The sequence below is a fragment of the Thunnus albacares genome, chromosome 8, assembly GCF_914725855.1.
Source record: "Thunnus albacares chromosome 8, fThuAlb1.1, whole genome shotgun sequence".
Lineage (NCBI taxonomy): Eukaryota > Metazoa > Chordata > Actinopteri > Scombriformes > Scombridae > Thunnus > Thunnus albacares.
The window spans coordinates 28,422,050-28,447,461 of NC_058113.1; the positions used below are offsets into that span (position 1 = coordinate 28,422,050).

The 25,412-nt window shown below is 38.7% G+C and overlaps 1 protein-coding gene across 1 annotated transcript; it reads right to left on the bottom strand.

The window, feature by feature from the left end:
* Positions 1 to 537: 537 nt before the first annotated feature.
* On the bottom strand, positions 538 to 25,277 carry col28a1b (collagen, type XXVIII, alpha 1b). Its single transcript, XM_044358539.1, has 35 exons — positions 24,500 to 25,277; positions 23,844 to 23,989; positions 21,829 to 22,388; positions 19,936 to 19,956; positions 19,786 to 19,845; positions 19,564 to 19,617; positions 18,797 to 18,841; positions 18,672 to 18,698; positions 18,504 to 18,548; positions 18,380 to 18,424; positions 17,085 to 17,138; positions 15,201 to 15,269; positions 14,288 to 14,356; positions 13,504 to 13,572; positions 12,610 to 12,678; positions 12,366 to 12,434; positions 12,087 to 12,155; positions 10,377 to 10,445; positions 9,889 to 9,960; positions 9,723 to 9,791; positions 9,480 to 9,551; positions 8,583 to 8,651; positions 8,425 to 8,493; positions 8,279 to 8,347; positions 8,122 to 8,190; positions 7,639 to 7,707; positions 7,454 to 7,522; positions 6,841 to 6,909; positions 6,500 to 6,580; positions 6,327 to 6,362; positions 5,144 to 5,180; positions 4,473 to 5,027; positions 2,858 to 3,042; positions 1,568 to 1,856; positions 538 to 730 (listed from the first exon to the last, which is right to left on the bottom strand). Exons 2-35 carry the CDS (start codon positions 23,986 to 23,988, stop codon positions 558 to 560), a joined length of 3,591 nt encoding a protein of 1,196 aa, XP_044214474.1. The 5' UTR covers position 23,989; positions 24,500 to 25,277; the 3' UTR covers positions 538 to 557.
* Between the last annotated feature and the right edge of the window lie 135 nt (positions 25,278 to 25,412).

The following is a 25,412-nucleotide window of genomic DNA, read 5'->3' on the forward strand; positions in this document are numbered from 1 at the left end:
GTTTTCTCTACATCATGATTAAGGGTATTAAACCTCAAACGCAACAATAATGATTAAAAATTATGACTTTATTTGCTTTAGTTTTTCTTTTAACGACATTATACAATAATAAACATTAAAAACAAAGTAAAAAAATACATCATTGCATTATACAAAAGGGTTACTTTTCTGAATAAGAAAGGTTAGTGGTTAAAAAGTTGTTTTTATTTAACAGAACAGTTTGCAACTAACATTACAGAAAGAGTTTTCTCTGCTGTTGTAGCTTGACTGTTCATCCAATACACAAATAACAATACACAATACGCAAATCCTTCTGGCCAACAGAAAAAAAAAAAAAAAACCTTTTCATATTACTCAGCCTACCGAACATTTGAAAATGTTAACACTATAACAGTCGCTGTTTGTTTCCCCCTCTTTGTCAAAGCAGCTACAAGAAAAACACTAAAGGTACTGAAGCTGAAGTGAAATTTATGGAAAAGTCTCATGTAAAGTCAGAGAAAAATGTTCTATGAGCATTTTTTTTTTTTCGAACGTGTATGTTCGTGACAACAGGCGCGTTAGACCTTGACGCAGGTTTCTCTGCAGCTCTTCTCGGACTCAAACTGGTTGCTGTTTCCTTGACAACCTCCGAACCAGAACTGAGCGCAGGAATTGGCCGTGGCGTCGTAGTACCACTTCACCTTGTAGTCCCGGCACGGTCCTGGATCCAGCGTCTGGTTGCAGCGCTCTTCTGTTGGCGGCAAAGAAAATAAGGACTTTCAAGCTTAAAAATAAATCTGTGAGTTGCTGATTGAATCCCTGCTGCAGAAAACATGTGAGTAGAAATTCAAATATTTCATGTTATGGTTGAAGATAGTTAAAATTTACAACTTTCATATACATTTTGACATTATATATATCAGAAAGTCTGCAATATATCAGATTCTTGAATTACTGTGAATGTATTGCAGTTGTTTTTAATGATGTTTGACATTTTGCAATCCTGCTAAGAGTTAGATGAGACTTCCTGGAGTCTCCGCTGGCTTGGCAACCTCACGGTGACAACAAAACTCCAGGACGTCACTGCTCTTGGCCAAGAAATAGGCCCAGCACATAGTTTCCTGTAAAACCAGCTTTAGATGTGCTGATTTTTATCTTTGGACAGAGCCAGACTGTCTGTTTCCTCCCTGCTTCCAGTCTTTATGTCAAACTATTCCTTTAATTCTGGATGATTGGTGATTGTTTGGTTTCAAACCTTTACCTCCACATTTCAGATAAAATGTCAAGACTTTAATCTCAAACATTTTCACATAGAAATAATTAAAATTTTAAAATCTTAAAGCAGTGGCTCAAACTTTTTCTGTCATGCATCTCTTTGGAAGAAAAGCATCCCCTGTTTTTCTTTTCTTACTTGTCAATTTGCAGATGTTACATGATACATATTGTTCTGTCTGAATAAATCTTCAACATGACTCTTGAATCATGAATCAAAGCACACTTATCCAGTTTGAGAACTTAAAACATTCAGAGCACATTTCTTTTTCCCTTGTCGTAACCTGTAACTCTACCGCCGACTCTCAGCAGTTACCTGATGCTTCGGCGTCGAAGGACAGCAATGGAGGAGTCGGTGGAGGCAGCGGTGGCATCTTCTCCTGAGGCGGGGACTTCAGAGAGGGACCCGCTGGCCCGATGGCTCCGGTCAACACCATGCGGTTGGTGGGGTTCTTGATCTCAAACTGAGGGAGGAACTCCGTCACCGGTCTGAAGGGCTCCCTGTCGAAGAATGGAAACCTCTGAGTTTCTGAGGTGGTTCTGTCGTCCGTCTTGGGTCTCTGCAGGGTGATGGGTTGTCTGTCGGGCGGCGCTGGAGGGCCGGGCTGCAACAGTGGAGAGGTTTTAATAATTAATACCTTTTATTTATCCAGGTGCGATAATACAAAGGTCATCATTATTGATCAGAACATTGAAAACATTGTTTCCAAGCTGAAGTTGAAGCTTCTTCTTTAGGAATAAATCATGTTTCTCCTTCCAGGCAAGAAAACTATATTAACTATAACTATATTGATACTTCAATATCAACTTTTTTACCTTTATTGGATGCACCTGACCAGTGCCTAAAGATGTGCTATATGTTTTATTACTGGCTGTTGCTATCTTTTACACCACTGTACTAATTTATGCATCTTAACTGGATTTTGTCTATACTCTTATTGCATATAAATTGGATATTGTGTTTACTTGTTTGTAGTGTTTAACAGTTGTCTTAGTCTGTTCATTTTGTTTGTATTTATTGTTGTAACAATGTTCACATCAAGGTCTCTCTTGAAATTTTCATTTCAATGAGACTTTTACCTGGTTAAATACAGTATAGAAGATAAAAGATAGAAGACGAATGAGGACTTGGGATGTGGTTGAAAGCTAGTAAGTGGACCTTTGAGCTCAGATTAATTTGTTACATATACGTTTCCTGAGTTTCCCAGCATACTCAGTCTACCACTGCTAAAATAACTTAAGTGATGATATTAAAATATTTGAATCTAAGTTTAAATAATAGTGATGTCAAGCAATATTTCATCTTTACTGGGGGTTGGTATTGTGCTTTTTGAGAAAAAATAATTAGCGAATTCACAGATTTCCAATCCTCTGGAGGAGCTAATCCAGTTTAAAAAGTTGTAATGCAGTCTTAGTGCCAGAAAAAGACCAAACAATAGCCAGATTATCAGATAATATAGCGTCTCGTGTAACATTTAAGATCTAACCACTTTGAAGAGAAAACAAATAGGGCAAGTTTTAGATGATTTTTACTGAATATTGCCGGTGATACTTTGCTAAATTGATAAAAGTAGGTTTAAAAAAAGTGCAGATTTGTTTTCCTCACCACTTTCTGGACTCTCCTGAAGTCTCCTGTGAAGGTGGGTGTGTCTGTGTCGGGCTTGTAAGGGGGTAACCGAACACTACCGGAGACTTCAGGGATTCCCGGAGGCAGTCTGGAGCTCGGCAGAGAGCTGAACAAATGTCTTTCGCCATCCTCACAGATACGACTCAGCAGTTTCCTCTCAAGAGCTGAAAGACCACAAGACCACAACAACAACAACCATGTAGTACACTACTATTGAACTGTGTGGCTTGATTAATCAGTTCATGGTTAACAGTTTTGATAATCAATGATTTGTTGAGGGGAATTAACAAGCAAAAAAGCCAAATATTCTCTTCTTGAATGTGAGGATTTGCCGCTTTTCTCTGTTTTATATTGTAAATTGAACACTATTTTCACCATTAATCACCATTTTCTGATGTATTACAGGTTAAGTGGTTCAACATAAAAATAATTGACTGATAAATCAATGATTAAAATGATTATTAGCTTCATACTTGTATTAGTAGCTGCTCAGTTCAAACACTGATCAAATGTAAGCAGTTTGCTCAAGAGCGCCATGTCAGTAGATGCTGATGAAATGATGAGACCATTATTTTTTAAATTTCACAAACTAATTTACAAACTACATAACTATGCGCTCATTTTATGACCACAGTGTGTTTTGATCAAAGCAGTGCAGCGTCTCATCCACTTAAAGCTGCACTGGAAGTCTTTATTCTGTGTTGCCACCAAGTGTCAGCAGAGGAAATTGTTTAAAATGCTAATTTTACTTCTAAAGCCAAATATCACAAATAGCAAATCTGCCTCAAGGGGCTTTACAGTCTCTCCTTCTTGAAACTAAATCTTGTCTTCTTAGTGAAGGTGAAGGAATAAAAGGTCAAAAGGTTTCCTGTGAGGGTTTCCACATAATTTTTTAGTTCTCATTTCTTACACATTGTTGTTTATGAGGGTGTTTCAGGTTTCAGTTCAAGTTTCTAATCCTCAGTTCCTGTACATACACACACACACACACACACACTTCCCCATCAGCGGTTATGACTGACAAGACAGCTTTTGTTTTTTTTGCACAGAGGTTGATTCTGTGGAAGTGGTGCTTGTCTTCGAGTATTTTACATTAAAGGATCAGTTCACCCAAATCATACAGATAGTTTAGATTGTATTTGCCCAGGTTTTAAGATATGTATCTCCACCGCAATACAAGGAGGATGAATGGATGTTTTTTTGAGTTTAACACTCAAAACGCAGCCTCATCCGGACTGTGTGGGTGTAAATTGACTAGATTTGATTGACAGGAACCAAACAACAAGCCAGCTGTCATCAAATACTATTTCAAGCATGTCTGATTCTAAACCCTGATTGGTGCACAGATGCCACCGTTTGTGAAATAACCAAAACTGTTCTAACTTGGGCAGAAAATAGTCCATGTAGGGTCACATTACTCGCAGTAAGAAGCTGACTGAGAAAATGTGTTTTCAGGGCCTTTAAAGAATTAAATAACAACGTATTTTTCAAGAAACAGTGTTCCTGTTTCTCTGGATAACAACAGAACTCGCAATTTTTCTGTTTTTTTTTATATAATTTGGGTGAACTGGCCCTTTAATATGTTAATTCTCACCTGGAAGTGTTTTGAAGTCATCAATCAGGTACACGTTGTCAGTGTCCGGGTCAGAGGCCATGAGGTTGAGCTCCTTCTTGAAGTCCTCATACAGAGGATCGCTCTCGTTCACCACCCCGATCACAAACATCTCGATGTTACTTCCTTGAGCTTCTTTCACCGCTCTCTCCAGACTGACCGAGTCCCTCTTATCAGCCTGTCCGTCTGTGATGATGATGGCCACCTTCCTGACACCTGCTCGTGCCGCCTTGAACACCTGGTTGGCCTGTTGGATCGCACTGCCCGTGAACGTGCCCTCGCCGAGGTAGGTCATGGAGCGTACCGCAGACTTGATCTCGTCACGAGTGGCTTCCTGTCTGAGGCTGACCACCACCACGTTGATGTGGCTGTAGAGGACCACACCCACCCGTGTGGTGTCCCTGCTGACCGAGGCTCGGTCGATGAGGGCATTCACAAAGTCCTTGATCACGTTGAAGTTGTCGGGGCCGACGCTCTCTGAGCTGTCGATCACGAAGACGAGCTCCAAGGGGGTTTGGCGGCATGTCACTCCACAACCTGTGGAAACAGGGAGGCAGAGTTAGGTAATACAAGAACAGATAGACTTTAATAATCACCACGTGGAAACTGCAGGTGAATATATGTAAAGAGAAAGTGTGTTTCTGATCACTTACTGCATATCGATCTCACTATTTTGATGATTTCTTCCCTCTGTGAAAGACAGCAGTTGCAATATTGTCAGGACTAGTACATCACTGATTTACAGTACTATCAGAAATGAATCAATGACATTGAGAATTTTAGCTTTCAGCTTTAATTTGAGGGTGTTTAAAACCAAATCAGTTTAACAGTGTAGGACTTTATACAGAGTCCCCAATGTTTGGGGGACAGAAACATATATGGACAAGTTGACATATTTGGTATATTCCAATCCTTTGCAGTCAGTGATTTAAGTCTGAAGTTTCTGACCAAACATTTTATTTGAGTCCAAATTCTAAGTGTAAATTTATGCACTATATGGTGCCCTAAAATGGAACGAAAATTGTAGTGTCCATAGCCTGTGAACTATTGTCTAAAAATCTGATATCGTAATTTTAATTAAAGTCAACAATAGAGTGTTAATTCTGTACGGAATAATGAATGAGGCGATCCTCTGCCAGGCCTGCACTGTACTGTACATGCCGTCAGTCTGGTCACCAGCAAGTGAAACATATGCTCACATGGGTTGAGATCATCTGACTCACCCTGTTTGGTCATAAAAGACTGTTTGGTTGCCTTGTCTGCCTGTTAAGGATCACTGTCCTGCTGTATTGTTCTAAAACGGAGGGTCTGTGATTTAAAAGGGCTATGACACCTACACTAATCACCCAAAATGGATGCGAACAATCTCAGTTGTCCATTTAAATGGTAAATAAATGGCTGCATTTATATCTAAAGCGCCTTACAATGTTTCTGCTGCTCACTCACCCGATGGCGGCAAGCTACCACGCAAAGTGCTGACGCAACTATCAGGAGCAATTTGGGTTTCAGTATCTTGACCAAGGACCCTTGGACATGCGGACATGGAGGAGTCAGAGATCAAACCACCGACCTTCTGATTGGTGGACGATACCTCCTGAGACACAGCCGCCTCTCATTGGCTTCATGTTGCTGTAAGCCCTATACAGTCACATCTGATGTTGATGTGAACATCCTCAAATTAAAACTGAAAGGCAGCACCTAAACCTCAGTCACCCTTTCATTTCAGATCCAATGTGTTGAAGTGCAGGGCTAAAACAATGAAAAACATACCACTGTGTCAATACCGCTGATTGCACTGTATGTCTTTCAGTTTAATGATTGATGTATGACACTTACTGTAAGTCCAGGCTCTCCCTTTTGTCCCACTCTACCCTGTGATTTGAAAGAGATTATCATTTATCACCCATTCACCTGGTAGGTGTTCAAGAATGACATCTTAACTCAACAAGGCAATCTGCTGCCAAATGAACAATCACTTAATCACGTGTCTAAAAAACAAAATCCAGTACCAAAGGTCCGATGGCTCCTGTCTCTCCAGGTTCACCTCTGTCTCCCTTTTTGCCTTTCTCACCTCTGAACCCTCGATCTCCCTGCAAGAGGAAAGCAACAGCAGTGTTATCACCCTAATGTCACACAAGCATAGAGATGATAGCAAGTAGCATCCTACCCCTTCTTACTGTAACAAAGCCCCTGCAGATATGTTCATATCTGTACAAGTGCAGTCCAAAACCATCACCTGAACGTCAGTCTTCTTAAAACTGAAGGTACCTTGCTCTGTCATTTGAAGCCACCAACATTCTTGTGTCTTATGGTTGTATTGGATTCACACTAGTGACATTGCAATTGTTACCTTATCCCCCTGCAGACCCTGTCCAGGAGGACCTCTGGGGCCAGGGATCCCCTGAAATCCAGGCTCCCCCTGGAAAGAAAGTTAAAAAAAACATGCAGTACATAACAAGATTGAACTATGTACTCTCAGTATGTTGGGAGGAGAAGATGTTGTTGAGTGTTATCATTGATGAGACAGGGTGATATAAATTTATCTGTTGACAGAGAAGATGAGAATTAACTTGATTGTATTCAACTTATCCTACAAGTCTTAACCTGTGTCATACTGTCAAAGCCTGGTAAAAGCTGTAGTTGATGAATGCTAACTGAAAAATTCTTATTATTTTCAATTATTCCATTCAGTATTTATTTAGTTTAAAATATGGGCAGAAACACTGAAGAACATGTTTCAGCTTCTCAGAAAAAGGAGACAAAAGAAACCAAGAGAAAATAAAGAAAATTAGACAAATTTAAAACAAATTTTATCACATTTTAACATTTTGAATTGTGACTCATGGTACAAAGAGCAACCAGGTCCAATTACCATTCATGAGCTGCATCATACAACTAGCTACAATAATCTGTAGCTACTGATCAAACTGTCAGAATCAGCAGGTCACAGGTGACAGCTTTACCTTTTGTCCTTGAATACCTTCTCCAGGTAACCCCTGTGGACCAGGAGGCCCCAATTGGCCAGCTGTACCCTACAGGAAAAAAAACTGGGTGTGTCTAAAGATTTCAACATGAATTTCAAATAGTAATATAGTTACAGTTTTTAAAAGATTATACATATGTCATCATTTTGAACAGTGCAGATTACCTTAGGACCAATTAGAGCAATTCCTGGTGGCCCTGCAGGTCCAGGAGGTCCAGGCAAGCCTCTGTCTCCCTGAACAGAAAACAGTAGATTATGGAATTAATTAATGTATTAATATCTACAAATAGTTCAATAATTACACTAATAGAACCTCAGACTCAAAGAAAAACCTGGATCATAAAAGCCTTTAAACAAAATCAAGTAGCGCTGGAAGTAAAATCCAAGAATCTAATTCATATTAGCAATTATCATATTATTAGTTATGGATTCTTCATATCACAATAAAAGTAGAAAATCAGAAAATAAAGTTGTAGAAAAATCAGATAATAAATTAGCCAGGGTAAAGCACACAAAACGATTTCTTCTGCAAATAAAATCCGAGAATCGCATAAGTGAAGGAAACTTCTACAACAGGAATTAACTATTTTCTCATCTCATTGATAATGTTTGTCTTGTTTTATGTTTTTTTATGTCTGTCATCTTTACCTTCGGTCCAGGTAAACCGACGCCATCTGATCCGGTCTCTCCTGATAAGCCAGGAGGCCCCGGCAGTCCCTAAGATGCAGTGTTAAAAAACGACTTAGTGTGTGATGGTGATGATGAAATGACGAAGTGTAAACATATGATGGAGGTTGATACTCACTGGGGGGCCAGGGAAGCCTTCACCTTTAAATCCAGGTGCTCCAGCAGGCCCAGGTGACCCTCTGTCACCCTACAAACCAAAACAAACCACTTTGTCACTACTTTTCATGGGAGCATCGGTGAAGAGTTAATCTGAGCTGAACTCACCTTTGGTCCGGTCATACCGATCCCCGGCTCTCCTACAGCTCCAGCTGGGCCTTGTGGGCCCGGTTCTCCCTGACAGATAAATAAAGGTAGATCAATGAACCAACCTTACCGCTGTTGATAGTTTAAACAACTGTTTGTTAACATCACATGGGGCTTACCTTGGCGCCAGGTATACCCCTCCCTGGTGGTCCAGTTAGACCTGGTAGCCCCACATTCCCTGGGTCCCCCTAAAGCAGAAAACACTTATCAGACTAACACTAAAGGCAACAAGGTGGGACTAATCTATCTAATCTATTGATTAATGCCTTGAAAGTATGGTTGATTAGGTTTAATCTCTGTATTTATTAGGGCCTAATTGATAAAACAATATAATTAGCTGGTATTGGGATCAATATTCAACAGAAATTGATATAGAAATTCAACAACATTTTTTAAAGACTGCATTTTAATGATAATTAGACATTAATTCAACATATTTTGTATATTTTTTTCCTTTTTTTTGGTATATTTTTTATAGCCAATTATTTACAATAATTTCATTTCTAGCAAGCTTTAATGTTCAATGTTTTCTGTTACATTTATTGTCACCTTTGATAATCAAATTTATTTTTCAACTGTCAAAAGTCTTTCCTCAGTACATATCTTTGTCTTTACTGAGCAATGTTGAGCGATTTCTCCCAAAAGTGTTTGTTTGTGTAAAACTGAATATCAGCCAATACACAGTATCACTATCAGCTGTTTTTTTACCTTCTGATATAGATATTAGCCTCAAAAGTCTGGTATCAGTTGCCTTGTATTATTGACTTGTTGATGTATTTTAAAGCTGAGATGATTCATCGATTATGAAAATAATCCTCAGTTGCATCGTCAACATATTTCTGTCTATATTTTACAACTTGAGTCTTATTTTCATACTTTTTGGCCATTATTTTTTTGACAACACTTTACTCACCACTTTATTGCTAAGATCATTTTGAAGCTGTTAACGCTGCTGTGTGTGTAAAATTGTTATATGATATTTTCATATAAAATGCTTCTGCTTTGCATACAAATACCTTTGGCCCCATTGGCCCCACAGGACCGACTGCACCGGGCTGGCCTCTGGTCCCCCTGTCCCCTCTGTCTCCCTGCCAAAATAACACAAGACTGTTACTCATATTCTTCCAAACAAGCCTCTGAATCATCAACTTTGAGGTAATCTTATAAAGATCCTCTTGTGTCCGGAAACGTGCAGATTACATTTAATTTCTGTTTAATTTCTACTGTATATACATCAACCATGAAATTTATCCCATTACCTTCTCTCCAGGGACGCCTTTACCAGGAGCTCCGTCAGGTCCCCTGGCTCCTGGTAACCCAATGTCTCCCTGTCGTCATTTGAAAACAGTCAATGAAGCAGCACCGGTAAGAAATATTAAAAATGAATTTCAAAAAGAGACAACAGGTTTTATATCGTGGTGTAACCTTTTGTCCTGGGACTCCATCTTCTCCTGGCTGACCTGGTATACCTGATAAACCCTCAGCCCCTGGGTCGCCCTGAGAGAGGAAAAAAACACGGAAGAGTGTAGGTGAGGTGCAAACTGATGGAGACTGAAATGAGATTGAATGTGAGTATGCAAAGTAAAATAAACAAAAGAGATTACTGACTGCATTTATCACAGATTATTCTCTGCTAAACCGCTCTGACTTTTGACCTTCTTACTTTCAACTTCTTGTAATATAAATGCTTTAGGAATCAATCTTTTATTGTTGCTCTAATTTTAAGTCACTCTGAGCAAGATCATATTAATTATTTCTGAAGAGGCCTGCTGCGCATTTTAACAACAAAGCTAACATACAGTATGTGACCTGCAATTTTAGATTTTTCTTCTACAATTCAATATACAGTGGTGGCTACAGAGTAGTGTGGATGGAGTAGTGCAGTAGTGTTTAGAGGGGAACAGCACACTTACTTTAGGTCCTGGTTCTCCCACACCTCTCTCACCTGGCAGTCCAGGCTCACCCAGGAGTCCCTGGTTTCCCTAAACATAACACAAACACAAGTCTGTGAGGATGACAATAAAGCCACCTGTGTCACTGTTCAATATTGAGGATAATTTCACCTAGAAAGAAAATTAAAGTAGGAAGTGGGAAATTAATTATTTTCTATAGTAGTACTAAGGGTAAGTAGGCCATCAATGGTCATCAACCAAAGGTTAAACCTGCATTAATATGTATATTTTGCAACTTGTGGGCAAAGCAGCAAGGTGTAAATACAAAATTGACATATTATCACCTTATTGAGTTGTCTATTTACACATCCAGCAGACACAGAGCAACATTATCATTCATTTGGAGTCATGTTTCTGTCCACCTGATGAATGTAAGTCCAATATTCACTCTCCTTTTAGCTCTGTTTTGGTCTCCAACAGCTTGTGAGGGAAATATCTGTCTCTTTAGCTGCTAAATGCTCCACTACGTTCACCAGCTAGTCATAAACATTGTCTGTCTCATGCTGGGCATGTAGCATACAGCTGATATATCAGAGCCTGCAGTGGCTGGTAACAACACTGATGAGAGTGATTGTCATGGAGATATTGAGCGATGGTCAGCACCTCAGTGGAGAAAGTGCACACGAGCCTTTGATGTCTTAATGCTGAAAATGTTTATTGAAAGCACTTGGCCAAGCGGAGAACTGAAAACAGTAAACACCAGAGTGTTCTGCTCCGATGCTGTCTCTTTCCGTTCTGCCACCTGAAGGTCTGACTGTTAGTCTAATTGGTTCACTAGTTTCTAAGCAAGGAACTGCATTTTACCCGTGTTAGTTCAGGTCACGTTGCATGGAACTTCAGGTCACCGTCAGCACATTCTGGCTACGCATTCACCTATCTGTGTTGTCTAGGAAGGCCCCCTCCGACCTTGGTAACCATGGCAATGCTGATTTACCCTTTATCAGAGAGGTCTCTGCTTCGCCAAAACATCACAGAGGGTTCTCAAGTCTCAAGGAGAGCAGAGAATGTCCCCTTTCTACTTAAGAATTACAGTTTGACCTCAAGGCCCAGGTTTGACCCAATGTAACCCAAATTGTAAAGATGGAAAGTTCCATAACAGTGATGAGACTGAACAAAGTTGTGGGCTGTATAACCTAAACAAGCTGAGAGCATCTGCAGAGTCTAGAGATAATTTTCTGTGGGATCATCACGTAATTTAATCCATTGTTAATATAAAACATTGGTTAGTGCATCTTTAAAAGGAAAAAGGGAAATCAAAGAGGAGAATTTCATATTCAAAAATGAAAAAAACTTTTCATTTAACTGTCTGAATATCCATTATAGTTCAGAAAAATGTTTTCATTTACCAATTTCTCTTTTAGTTTTCATTTTGAAGGATGTTATCCTCATAGTTCAGACTAAAAAACATCTCTGAGATGAACCTTAAGTGAACCCTGAACTGGATGTGTCTGTTGGCTCCATAGTTTAGATGGAGACAGTTTATCTGATTCAAAGTCCCAGACATTTAATTTACAAGCCTGCTCTCTTTCATATTTATGTGACAAAATATGCATAACAATTTAGATGCAATCAGACTGAGAATCAGCTGAACTTCAATCACAATTAGTATTTTCGTCTCTGTTTCTGAGACAGAGACACCATCAGTTAATGGTGGTCACCCTCCTGTCTTACCTTCGGTCCTGTTATTCCGATACCTGGAGCTCCTCTCGGGCCTGAAGGTCCAACTGGGCCTTGATCACCCTGAGAGAACGAAGATGAAGGAGAAAACACAAATCTATACTGGCAAACTGAGTTTTCTAATTTAATCTGGCTGGCAGAAGGTGAAATTTCCTGGTGATTTTTGGACAGGAACACGATTTTCTTCCCTTGGATTTGAGCAATGAATTTCCACATTGAACAACAGTCTGCATGTAACAGTCTGACATCAGTTAATTCAGTTTTTTTTTTTACCTTTTCTCCTTGAAGTCCTAAACCAGGAGCACCAATTGGACCTACAATCCCAGGTGGTCCCAGATTGCCCTGAGAAAAGATTTTACTTTATCTTCATTTCATAAAGATATACAAGACATACACTCATCAAAGACCCAGATCCAGCTCTGTATCTGAGTATATGAGGCGTGTGTGACCATTTAAAATAGAACAGATATCCTCAAGTGGACTGAACATGTAAGCAATGGATCAATCTCAAGTTTACCTTGTCACCTTTGACCCCAACACCAGGAAGCCCACGATTGCCCCTGGGGCCGTCGTACCCTCGATCACCCTAAAACAAAAGCAGTAAGTCTAACTTACAGTTTGCATAATTCAAAAAGCTTCGCACATGACCAACGTATTTCAGATGTCATAATTAGGCCAATAATGTAAATTCCTGAATAAATACTCGATGTTTTGGAGCAATCAGGGAAATCTTCTCTGGTTTCGTTTTTTATGAATCAATGTGTTTTGCTATACATCTGCAATAAACATTATCAGTTATACAAATATCATGTTTGCTTTTCAGATAAGAATATGCAAAGACCCAACACTAAAGATACTATAGGTGTCTACTGTAGGTAGGATTTTCTCCAAACAGCAGAGGAAACCCTGCAAATGCTGTTAAACCAGCATCATGTCTGGTTATTATTGGTCAGACGGTACACATACTGTCTAAAAATCACTACTGGATTTATATTAATTGTATTACATAATATTGCATTATATTGGTGTTTGTCGCCTCTATTAGGAAACAGCTCCATTATATCAACTGTCAATATTCAGACAGCTACTCTGTCTATTTAAATTATTCTTTATGTAATTGCCTTCAGGAGAAAAAAACACAACTCCCAGGACACATCTAACAGTTTTGTATAATTCTAAAAGTAAGAGCAGACAATAACCGTTTCCAACTGTTTATGAATATCACTGTGACCCAAGACTTCAGTTTTTTCTTCATATTGTAGAAGCGGATCAGTATGACAAGTCGGGATCAGTAAATTATACACTGTCAGATTTGGTTGAAATGAAAATCTGCATACGTTTAGGTCACTTATTATTTTTTAGCTGCTGCTTTAGCCAAACACATGGTCAAAATGTTAAGAACTTGACTCACCTTTGGCCCTGGAAGCCCCTCCCCAGGCGGACCAGAGTTCCCTTGTGCTCCAGGTGGTCCGGGGGGACCCTGGAACAAACGAGCAACTTTAAATAAAATCTACATATACAGGAGAAAACTAAAGTCTCCTACTAAGGGATCTATAAGACTAAAATACACTGAGGCTGCACATTAGACAGAAGCTGCAGCAGGCAACTTTCCATATTGGCGCTCCAGGTTGCAGAGGGGGTTTGAAAAGTAGCTGAAAAGTCTTAATTCCCTGAAAACCTGGAACGAGATTTTAGAGAGAAAAGACTGGAGCACATTGATTGATTTGAACCATTTAATAGTGCAAGAGACAGTCCTGGAAGGAGATATTGGCAAAGTGCACAGAATACGCTGTTTGACATCTTGGCCGGCCTACGATGCATAATAACAAAGAGAACCAGCTGGAAGTGAAGCTGAAACAATCTAGCATCGGCAATCCAGCTTTCTCTGAATGGAGAAGTCTTCCACTGCTGTTCAGGAAATTGTTCCGTTAGATTTTTATTTGTCAACTCGTTCCCTCCTAAATGCATTCACCTGACAAACTGTAACAAACAGATAATAAGAGTGTATTTGTGTATAAAATCTTGCCAAGTGTAGCTTTACGTTTATTATTTATCAGTGTCACTTTTGAAACAAATGTGTGGTTATATTTTCAAGACACAGTTACACATTAGATGGACTTGAAAGTAATCAACCGTGTACGAGATCTTGATGCAGTTGCACCACTGCAATACAAGAACATGATCTTAATACTCACTGCTAGTCCTGGTTCTCCGATACCGACAGGACCTGTGGGACCTGGTCTTCCCTGAATGCCTTTTTCACCCTATAAGCATCAAACATCACAACTCAGCACCTTTAACCCTCATCCTACCAACATATTTAACATACAAGGATGAGAATAAACTACTGTAAGAAACAACCATCATAGTAAAATGTTAATTTAATGTTAATGTTAATTTTTATTTATTTTTAATACAAATTGCAGCTTTTATCCGAAGTATAATCTTCCCACAAAGCCTTCAAAATGACTGACAGAGTGCCCCGACCTCCCCCGATAGTGTGTGATACTTTAAATTAGGACCCATGGCAAACATGAACTCAATAAATAGTTCCTTCTATTAAAACTGCATAGGTGGAATTGGATGCTTTTGACTGGGGTATACTTTGCTTTTTACATTTTTACAAAGCACTAATTAAAACAGAAATAGAAAACAATGATATGAAGTCCTTAGGAACAAATTGGTTGACAAAGTCATTAAAAATTAGAATGATAGAATAAAGCACCTGTGAGATATGATAAAAAGTATACCTTGGGGGTCTGCAGGTACCCCAGTAAGTAGGATTAAGGCTATGTCTAAGGTTATGTCTGTTTTATTATCTCACTATGATAGAAACTTATTTATTAATGGGGTGTTTCTTTGCAACTATTGGGGACTTTTCATGGGTTTACATGCATGAAGAAATCTAAAATCTCTAATATTCTTTAACACTTAAAATGAGCCAATGTGAGAACAAACTGCTAAAGATACTCCACAAACCTTCCACTTAGACTTTTAGAAATTATATAAAATCTTATATAAAAGAAACAAATTAAGAGTACATTTAGGTATAAATTTGATTTCGATTATTTGACTGAAGAGGATGTTTTGTAAATATAAATACATCACCTTGGCTCCTGGGAATCCAATACCAATGTCACCCGGTGGTCCAGAGGCACCGCTGGGCCCTCTGTCTCCCTGTGACAAGTACACAAGTTTAGAGGGTTTCATTTCATGTGATGGTGGTTCAACACTGGAAACAGGTTACAGTTTTTATAGTTTACACAGTAACACATGCAGGGTGCATCTTTTTGTTTTGAAAGAGTAAAAATAAGACTGGTTGAAGGACAATCAGTAAAATTTTCACCTTTCTGCCTCCTCTACATGTTTGCTGATGACGCTGCCCTTACGCAGATAAATTCACAACTCAACCAAGACTAAGAAAATACACATAACAACCATCCAAGTCTAATCTATTCACATCATCAAGTAACATTACAAATGCTAACAGCTGTTTAGAGAAGTTTTTCACATTGTCATTTGTATCCTGAGAGGTTTTTCATGCATCATATTCTGTAAAAAAACTTCAACCTCATGCAGTTTGTAGAATTTTAACTGTAGTACATTTTCTACATGGAGAATTAAATAAACAGAGTTCATCCTTGTCTTTTAAAATGCTTTCACAATAAGTATAACTAATGCTGTGAAACTTTATTAGATTGTGTTTGTGCCATTTAGAGTAATATCTTAGTGATATCTGATGGAAATTCGATACAAATACACATCATACTCCTCTTTTTAATCAGTTTACAGTCTAGTTGCAACCTTTTGTGGTATTTATGAAATGAAGAGCACTGCTTTGTTCCTTCTATAATTTTTTTTTTCCTGGATGCACTATAAATCACATGACATGTCATCTGAATAAAGACATCTTTGTGAAAAAGCTGCGGGACAGCTCTGTGGTGATGGAGGAATCAGGATATTATTAGACTTGCGCACACATTTTAAAGGTTGTTTTTGCCAAAAATGGTGTCTGACAATACATATGTTGTGTAGAAAGTGTCTTGGAAGCACAGCATGTGAATACTGGCATGTCACAAATGAAGGACACTGTTCCATAATTTTGAGAAAAAATAACCCCCCAAATTTCTGAAACATCTTAAATAACTACATTTTTTAGTTGACCATGTAATCATGTTTTTACAGACAGAATGCTCTGTAAGTTGTGAGTGTTGATAGATGAATTTCAGATCTTAAAGTGGAAATATGGTATTGCATTTTATTATTATTACAACCCTTTAAAACTAACCTCTAAAACCGCAAATTTTCATTTTTATGCTTCTGTTTGTGTACACATTCAACAAACAGAATACAACATATTAATTCAGAGGTGTTACTACATATGTAATGCTTACACAAGAGCCAGACTTGCTATTTCCCTCTATTTCGAGGAAAAGGTTGTTATATGTCTAGAATAAAGAATAAATCCTATTATTGTTATAGAAAAATGTTGTAATATTTTAGGGAAAAGATCCAAATCTATGAGAATAGCCTATTACTAAACCTAATCATTGATTCTCACAATATTATTCCTTTTTTCTCATAAAAATATGACTTTATTCTTGTACTATTGTGGTTTTTTCCCCTCAAAATTACACTGTCATTCTCAAAACAACAATTCTTTTTATCCTCAAGATAGTATGCACAATAATGATCCTATTACTCATTGATTGGTCTCCATAGTGCTTATTTCAAATGATACTGAGGCTAAATAACCTTGCTAGCTAAATATTGCGGGATTCGTAGGTAGAGTGATGTGTTTTTCTTGCTCTCTCAGACATCCACAAAGATATAAATGAAATCTCCTATTTGGTGACTTCATCTGTGTGTGATAAGATTTTGTAGTGCTTGTAATCGACAGTCGGTCTAAACAATCAAACTTTTGCTGCTGGAAACAATCAAAAAAATTCCCCAAATTTCAATGCATAATGAAAGTTTTGTGGTTGAACTCACTTTAGGTCCCACTGTGCCCTCAGGTCCCATTTCTCCAGGTGGTCCTAACGCACCCTGCAAAACAAATTTAAAAGCTTATACAATCCTTCAATGCAACATAGGAATTTGCTTTAATCACAACTACAACATTAAAGTATATATTGTTTTTAATCTTATGTGGTGAAATTGTAAACCAGCAGCACAAAAAAAACCCCAAAACCCATCATGTATGAGGTTAAAATGAAGCCCCCACGTTGTATGACCGATGTGCACGTCAAAACCAACCCACCACCACGGAATGAAAAATACGACAGGATCAAAATAAACATTCACAGCTTTCATGTCCTTCGATTCTCAGGCCGAGTTCACAAAATAACAAGGTTATACTGACACTGTGCCAGTGGCACAGAGGAGGAAGAGTGGTGCTGGGCGGCCAGGTCCCTGCACTAATCCCACCACACAAAGTCTGTTCCTGCAAAAGAATAATATCCTGCAAGCCTGGATTCACTGCTTTGGATAGCCACATTAGTATCAGGATTACCCATAATCCAATATTCACATTCCATTAGTGCAGAAGTGAATAAAAGACAAATTCCACTTCCATTTTTCATATTGGAGAGTGAACGGACTGTCTGATGTATCGTGATGTCTGTGTATCAATGTGAACAGCAGTCAGGGAACTGTCTGTTCAGGGTGTGAAGGATGAGGGTGGCGGTGACAGAAATTAAATTACAACATTTTTTAAAAAATCATGAAGTTGTTTCTAAATTGAAAAACCTGGAATGACAAAATAAACTGAGAAATCTAATGATAAGTCACTAATAAGATCGTGATCTATGAAAGTTTGTCAGAGTGAAATTACTTCACAAGTATTTCTTTAGCATTTTTTTAATCTTTTAATTTTTGCTTCTTCTTCTGCTTATACATGAAGTTGCAAGCTTGAGAAAAACTTTTGATAAGCAGGATGAATGATAAAAAAACTGAATTCAGGCTCTGTCCTTCTGCAGTATGCAGGAAACAGAGGTGGCAGAGTTGATGTGAGATTAACAGTCATTAATTAAGACATTTTCTTGACATTTGTTAATAATTTTATTTCTCTTAGTTCTACTGGATATATGTGAAGTTGCTATATGTTACTTTTGACAAGCAGGCAGTCCACAAAAACTCAATAAATGCTATTTTTCATATATAATTTACTCTATTTACTCTACAAAAATTCTGTTTATAGGGTTTAAAAGATCAAAATCATCTTTGGCTGCTCAGATTCATAATCAATACTGTTAAATTAAATAAAGAAAAACATCCAGCCACTTTACCTGTTCTCCTTTTGATCCTCGTGGGCCAGGAGGTCCCACTGGGCCCTGAAAGATGACACTTAATTCAGTATGAGGACAAATTCTTTGGTATTTATTAAAATAATGTAGTTAACAATGTACATACGGGGTCACCCTTTTCCCCTGGAGTGCCACAGTCTCCTCTCTCCCCCTAAAAGAGCACACAGATAGATTTAAACTCTATCTTATAAGAACATCAAGGCTCACTAAATATACTGCATGGGAAAGAGCTGATAAGCTTGTTGCCAGAGGTAAAAGAAGTACAGACACCCACCTTGTTGCCTTTATAACCTGGACGGCCCTGTAAAACATGAAAATAGAAGTTCAAAATTATCTCCTGATAAGAAACACATAACATCTTGGTAGTTGTGCAAAAGGGAAAAAGGAGATATATTTTACCTCAGGACCATCATTTCCAGGTCGACCATTCACACCAGACTCCCCCTGTTAAAATGAAATCAACTCACAATAAGCTGCATAAAGTCTGTCTTAAGACAACAGTCAGGTGTCCATATGAACTGAGATCACTGAAAGAGGTTTTGCTCATTGTAATCATTCCACTTGTTAATACTGGCCATTTAAAGATCCCTTCCAAATGTGTTTTCAATGTAAGTGATGGGGGACAAAATCCACAGCCCTCGTTTTGTGCAAAAATGAAGAATTTGGCACTGAAAAGATAAACTTTGAAAGATATTGGAAAGGTATTTTGGATGGCTGAAGCTTCATGTTAGCTTCAGATAAACTTTTAATACATTTTTGCACAGAAGGAGGGTCGGCTGTGGCTCATGAGGAAGGGCAGGTCGTCCACTAATTGGAAGATCGGGGGTTTGATCCTTGGCTCCTCCAGTCCACATGTCAAAGTGTCCTTGAGCAAGATACTGAACCCCAAAACTACTCCCAAAGACAGTGTAGGCAGTGGTCAGCAGACTAGAAAGACGTTATATAAATGCAGTCCATTTACCAAGGAGGCTTGTGGATTTTGGCCTCCATCACTTACATTGTAAGTTCATTATGAAGGGATCTTCTAATGGTCAGTATGAACAGGAGGAATGATTACAACAAGAAAAACATGCTTCAGTGTTCATTTGGGCACCTGACTGTTGTTTTAAGACAGACTTGACCAACCTTTAAGACATCATTCTTTGTCTCTTCACATTATAACTTACCCTCGCTCCTTTTGAACCAGGTGACCCTCTGAAACCTGGCTCCCCTTTTCTACCCTGAAATTCATAATGGTGCATTGTAAGTCAGATGCTAAAAGGAAAGGTGATGCTACATGTATGTTTAAGATGAATAAATACAGAACAACGCAAACAGAAAGCTGAAATTTGGTAAAGATTATCGTCTGTTTTATGATGACGATGTTTCATTGATTTCTGAAAACTCACTGTACTTCCTGGAGGGCCTCTATCTCCTCTTTCACACAAACACACTTGAGCTTGTGGACACTATTAGAGAGAAATATAATAAGTCAGTGCAACCATTTATACTGTTTAATTAGAGTCAATGTAAATGTTGAATTAAATGGAAATCCTTACCCCTTCAAATGCAACTGCACCCTGGATGCAAAACAACATCAGACAAAAAATGTTAGATTTGCAGCTTCATGTTATTCATTGATGTAAGTTTTGGTAAAACTTTGGTTCTTATTAGATAACTTCTTCCTTTAATACTTTTGATATAACATAGAGTCTTTCTTACAAGCTACAAATGTGAATGAATAATATCACATATTTCTGGAAAGCAGAACAAGTCATTCCAGTCTCTGAGACGGGCCCTGACCTACCGTAGTTGTTTGACATTTCTGCGTGTGTGGAAAATGTAAAACAGGCGGGGAAGCCCCCCATGCAGACACAACTCTGTCACTGAGATTTGAACCCGCTGTGAAGCTGAGCGGGAACACAGCAACATAAACACACTGTAGGAACCATGTAGAGAGCCAAGATTTCAATCCAACCAGACACAACAACTGCTGACTCTCCCACCTTCAGCCAAACAAGGGGGAGAGAGTGAGCGATATCAGTCAGGTTGGTTGTTGGATGTAAAGAAAAGTTGCAGACATTTGAGTATAAGTGACAAATGTGGTTGAGAATCACTGACAGTCTACTTGATGTTAGTCAAACAGTAGTATTGACTTTTACTTAAGACCTTCAGGATCATTACACCTGTTCAAAAGCCATTCGGTAAATTCAGAATAAATGGCAGTCCAGGGAAGTTAAAGCATTGCAATCAATTCCTCATTTCTTAGTTAATTTAACCTCTGTATTTGAGCTATTTAGGAGCAGTTGCCAGCCACAGTTGAACGCTTGAGACTCAATTTCTGTGGCCATTGGCTTGGTGGACAAAGGTGATATTTTGTATCTTAACATCCAGAAGAAACCCCTGGTTCAATGTGGTTCACACACTCAAGCCAAGGATCTTGCTGCTACAAGGTGAAACTGCTAACCTCCCTCCCCCTACAGTTGGATGTTTAAGCTTCTGTGCAGAATGATGTATGTGCAGAGCAATCTTGGTCCAATATTCAACATACACAAGTGTGATGTGGACACTTGAAGCCTCCGGTGCACAAACACTAAGCATGGACTTTACAGTGAAGTAGGAGACATCTTGTGTCCAACTGGAAAACTTGAATTATTAAAATTATTTACATATTCATAGATTCGAGATTTTTCAATGAGGGAGAAGGAGTAGATGCCATTTTAAGGAATTTAAAATGGTAATTATATTTTTTTGTTGAAAAACCATATCAGACAAACATTTTTCTGTGCCCCAGTTAGGCTGAGAGAGAAGTTGAATCACATAGATTGATAAGTTAATAAAAGTTGACTGAATTGACTTTGAAATCATTTAAACTCTCTGGCACTGATAAGTGTTCTAAACTACTAATTTGACGATTACGTTTTTCCAAATGTTACTTGGTTTAACTCAGTGACAATAAATCCAGGATGCTGCCAGCAACCAGTCCTGCAACACCAAAGTCACAGGCCACACATTAACTACATTATGTGTACATTTTTTAATGTTATTACAGAATCCTTCAAATAATTTAGTTTTATACAAGTTTTTGTTTGTTAAATTGACTTTCAGCCCTTCCTTCTTACTGTCTCCAGGCTGGATCCATGGCCTGCCCCAGTATCGTTTTTGATACTACAACTAGGAGTCGCCAAAGTAAGAGAGTTTCAAGTCCTACACATAAGGGCTTTAATAATTAGAGCCACTAGTACATTACATTTGTTTAAAAAAATACAGTAACTAACACATTTGGGGGTTGGTATTAAGTTGTCAGTAATGACTGACCAGATACCAAGATTTCTTGCTTTCAAAACTCTCTTGTGGAAAAAAAACCATCCTGATATGCTGTCCTCGTTTTTTCTCATGTTGACACAAACACCATCGTAAGTGAGGTCGTCTCACTTGAAGCCAACACTCACCATCTCTTTGAGCAGCTTCTCCTCCAGCTGAGGATCAAGAAGACTTTGAACAAACTGCTGAGCAGGTGTGCTAGCGATGGCCCGGAGCTTGGCGTTATTCTGTTGGGCGATATCTGATAACCCTACAGCAAAGAACTTTATGCCATGACCTTTGGCTTCCGCTGCAGCTGCAATCACATCAGGGTTGCGGGGATGATCGACCCCGTCGGTCATCAGCACTGCAACCCTGACGCTGTCTGCCGGCGTCTCCTGCACCATCAGCTGTGAGGCGTTGGAGATGGCGTAGGTTGTGTAGGTGCCGTGGCCGATGTAGTTCATGGTGCTGACTCGACCGTGGAATGAATCCAGGTCTTTCCAGGTTGTGAATCTGTGCTCTACAGCCACGGAGCTGCTGTACTGAATCGCAGCCATTCGCACCTTCAGCGTCCAGCCGGTTACCTGCAGCATGGACAGGCGGGTGCTGAAGCTCAACACGAAGGCCTTCTGCTTCTCAAACAGGAATATTTTTGCACTTTCCGAGCTGTCCAGGATGAAGGCCACCTCCAGTGAACATGCCATAGCTGTGGGAGAAAGAAATCCCCAAAACCACAGGCCACATTACAGATTCATTAAACTAGGAAAACCAGAATATGGTGAAATGTTGCATCTACATGGTTCTTTGAAGAATCCATGCCTAACTTTATATGAAATTACAAGACTGATATTTCTACACGGTTGTTCATAGATGTCCTCTACTGAGGTTCTACGATGTTTTTACCAATCATATCAATATATAGTAGGGTTTAAGGCCAGTAGTAATAGTAAAGTAGTACTGAAATAATAATCTAGTCATGGATTAGTCGATTGACGGAGAATTAAACAGCAATGATTTTGATAATTGATTGATGTTTAAAATCTTTTATTAACCTAAACTGCTTCTCAAATGTGAGGATTAGCTGATTTATATAATTCACCATCTTCAGGTTGGGAAATGTTGGTTGGACAAAACAAGCAATATGAAGTTGTCACTTTGGGCTCTGGGAAATTTTGAGAGGTATTTTCCAATATTTTCTAATTTTATGACAGATTATCCATAGTGAAAATAATTATCAGTTGCAGCCCTGGTCTACCACAGTGTAGTTTTTGATACTACCACTAGGAGTCGCCAAAGCCAAACATTTAAAATTCCAACATATAGTGGCTTTAAATATAACAACTGTCTTACTCAACAATTACAAAGATGTTAAATGTTTCTCCAGAGACTTTTAATCTTACTACGATGTGAAAGCCTCTGAGATGGCATCATAGGTCACTCAGCCTTTTTGAAACAGAGACTAATACAGGAATTTGAGGCTGAGCATCCCTCAAGGCAGGGAGACTTTTCTTGTCTTCTTGCTTGTAGAGGTTTAGATGATCTTTTCAGTGTTAAATCTGGTTGGCTATGAACACGGGCCTTTATATGGCTAGAGACAGCGAAAAACAAAAACACAAATACAAATACAAGCAGGATGATGCAACATGTCTAAGAGTGAGAATGCCACATGTCAAATGTAAGAGATTGAACCAAAAAATCTAAAGCTCACAGGTCATGGTCATATGACATATAAAAGCAGCACTGAATGCAAAATCTGTAAAAATAAATAAATAAATAAATAAAAATAAAAAAGACACCCAGGGAAAACACTGGTAACAGCATGGATCACTTCAGAACTTCAGTTTAGACACAGACATCATTTTGGTGACTTGAATTTTGAACATTAAAGGTTTGAGAATACAAGTTTAGGGACTTGACTACAACACTACGCTATGAAGATGTTGTGTCACATGTATCAATTTTACTTGTCTGGCCTGACTTGACAATCCATCACCTTGCACTTTCCAAAGAAAACCACATTAAATATAAGCCCAGACAGGAGTCAGCTTTGTTCCTCCGTCTGAATGAATGTCTGATCCTCCTACCTGGAGCCTGTTACACCCACAGGATCCAGTAACTGACCATCACCACCAACATGTGGAGACCTCATATTAAGAATTACCATTTCCTCCATCATCATGCAGCCTGTAGTTGTTCCTGCGTCCTGATTTTCTTCTCTGGCCTGTGGCCTCGTGTACGAGAGCCAACAGCAGAAGGCAGAGCCCCACTCCTCTCCTCAGGTTTCCCTTCCTCTGCAACATTTCCATCCTAGTACGAAAAAAGCATTTGCATAGCATATTGCAATACAAAGCCATGAAGTACATTAGCATACAGTATACAATATCTTAATATATTCCAGTAGTATAATAAGATTCACCTGCTTTATGTGCTATCATGTGTCCGACTAACTACACCCAAAACAGGGATCACATACAAACCATGAACAATATTTTAATTCACTCAAATTATACTGTGCTTTATTAAATGCATGCAATATTAAAGTGCTAAAATATATCAAATAGGTGTGAAATGTACAGCAGAATAATTCATACAAATACTAATTAGTTTAAACAAGTTTCAAGTAAGGCAACCTTTACAGAATCTGTAATGAAATTGAAGTTGTTAATGAGCATCTCCAAATGTAAAGAACATTCTGCCTTATTAAAGTTAAAGTTATCATTCAAACTGTAACATGACAGTACAAGTAAACTAATGCAAAGCACACACAACACTCAGCATGCAAATAAGTTTAAGTTTCAGTGGAAAAATATATTTTACCTAGAACTTCATTTGGCAGCAGCCGGTGCTTGAAGTCCAGTCAGCTGTAGCTCTTTGGGTGGCATTTCGCCGCGGAATAAGGTCCTGTACACCGGGCTGAGATAGACTGAGGACCATCAGCTAAGCTTCTGTGTGTGTAGCCTTGGGCTCTGGGGCCGCTCCAACATTTCAGCGACGGTCCAGTTCAGCGCCTGACAACTGGCCGAAAGGGTTTTATTTTCCGAATGAATTCCCCTGTTCACAGACACAATAAGTCTCTGTAGAAATACAGGAGTTAGATTATTGGAGATAAATAACAATAAGTAAACCACAAAGTTACCATTCGGCACCATATACTAGGCATTCTTGAATTGATAGTGGAATAGTGATTTTTTTTCCTTTATTATGCAGAGCACAACTACCCTGCAAGGAAAATTATGTATTGTGGTTTTTCGTCAGGGTCCAGGAACAATTTATTGCCTTTTTACTCTCTAAACAAACAGACTCCCACTAATATCTTTCTCATTATTTGGGAGCATTGATACAAGTTTTATTCTGGCATCCCTGTTGCTGTTTTGAGCTGTTGCGCATGGAGATTGCCTGAATGTTGTGTGTAAATGTCCCTAATGAGATGATTATACTTTTCCACTCTCGCCCACTAATTTGAAAACCAGATGAATTGTAGTATGATCCCCTTGTACAACACAGACATTAGCCTCATTTGAAGTTGTAGTAATCTACAATATGCCAGTCCAGTGAACCCCACGATCTGATCCGTATACATTGATTACTTCCTGGAAAAAATATTTCAAATAATCTGCTATATTATTTTCGATTATCTAAAATGCACTGATAATTTCTCTGTGTGTGTGAGACTGTCATGCTGCTTCAAATAGGCTTCTCTGTTTTTATGTTTATACACTTTGGTTACAGC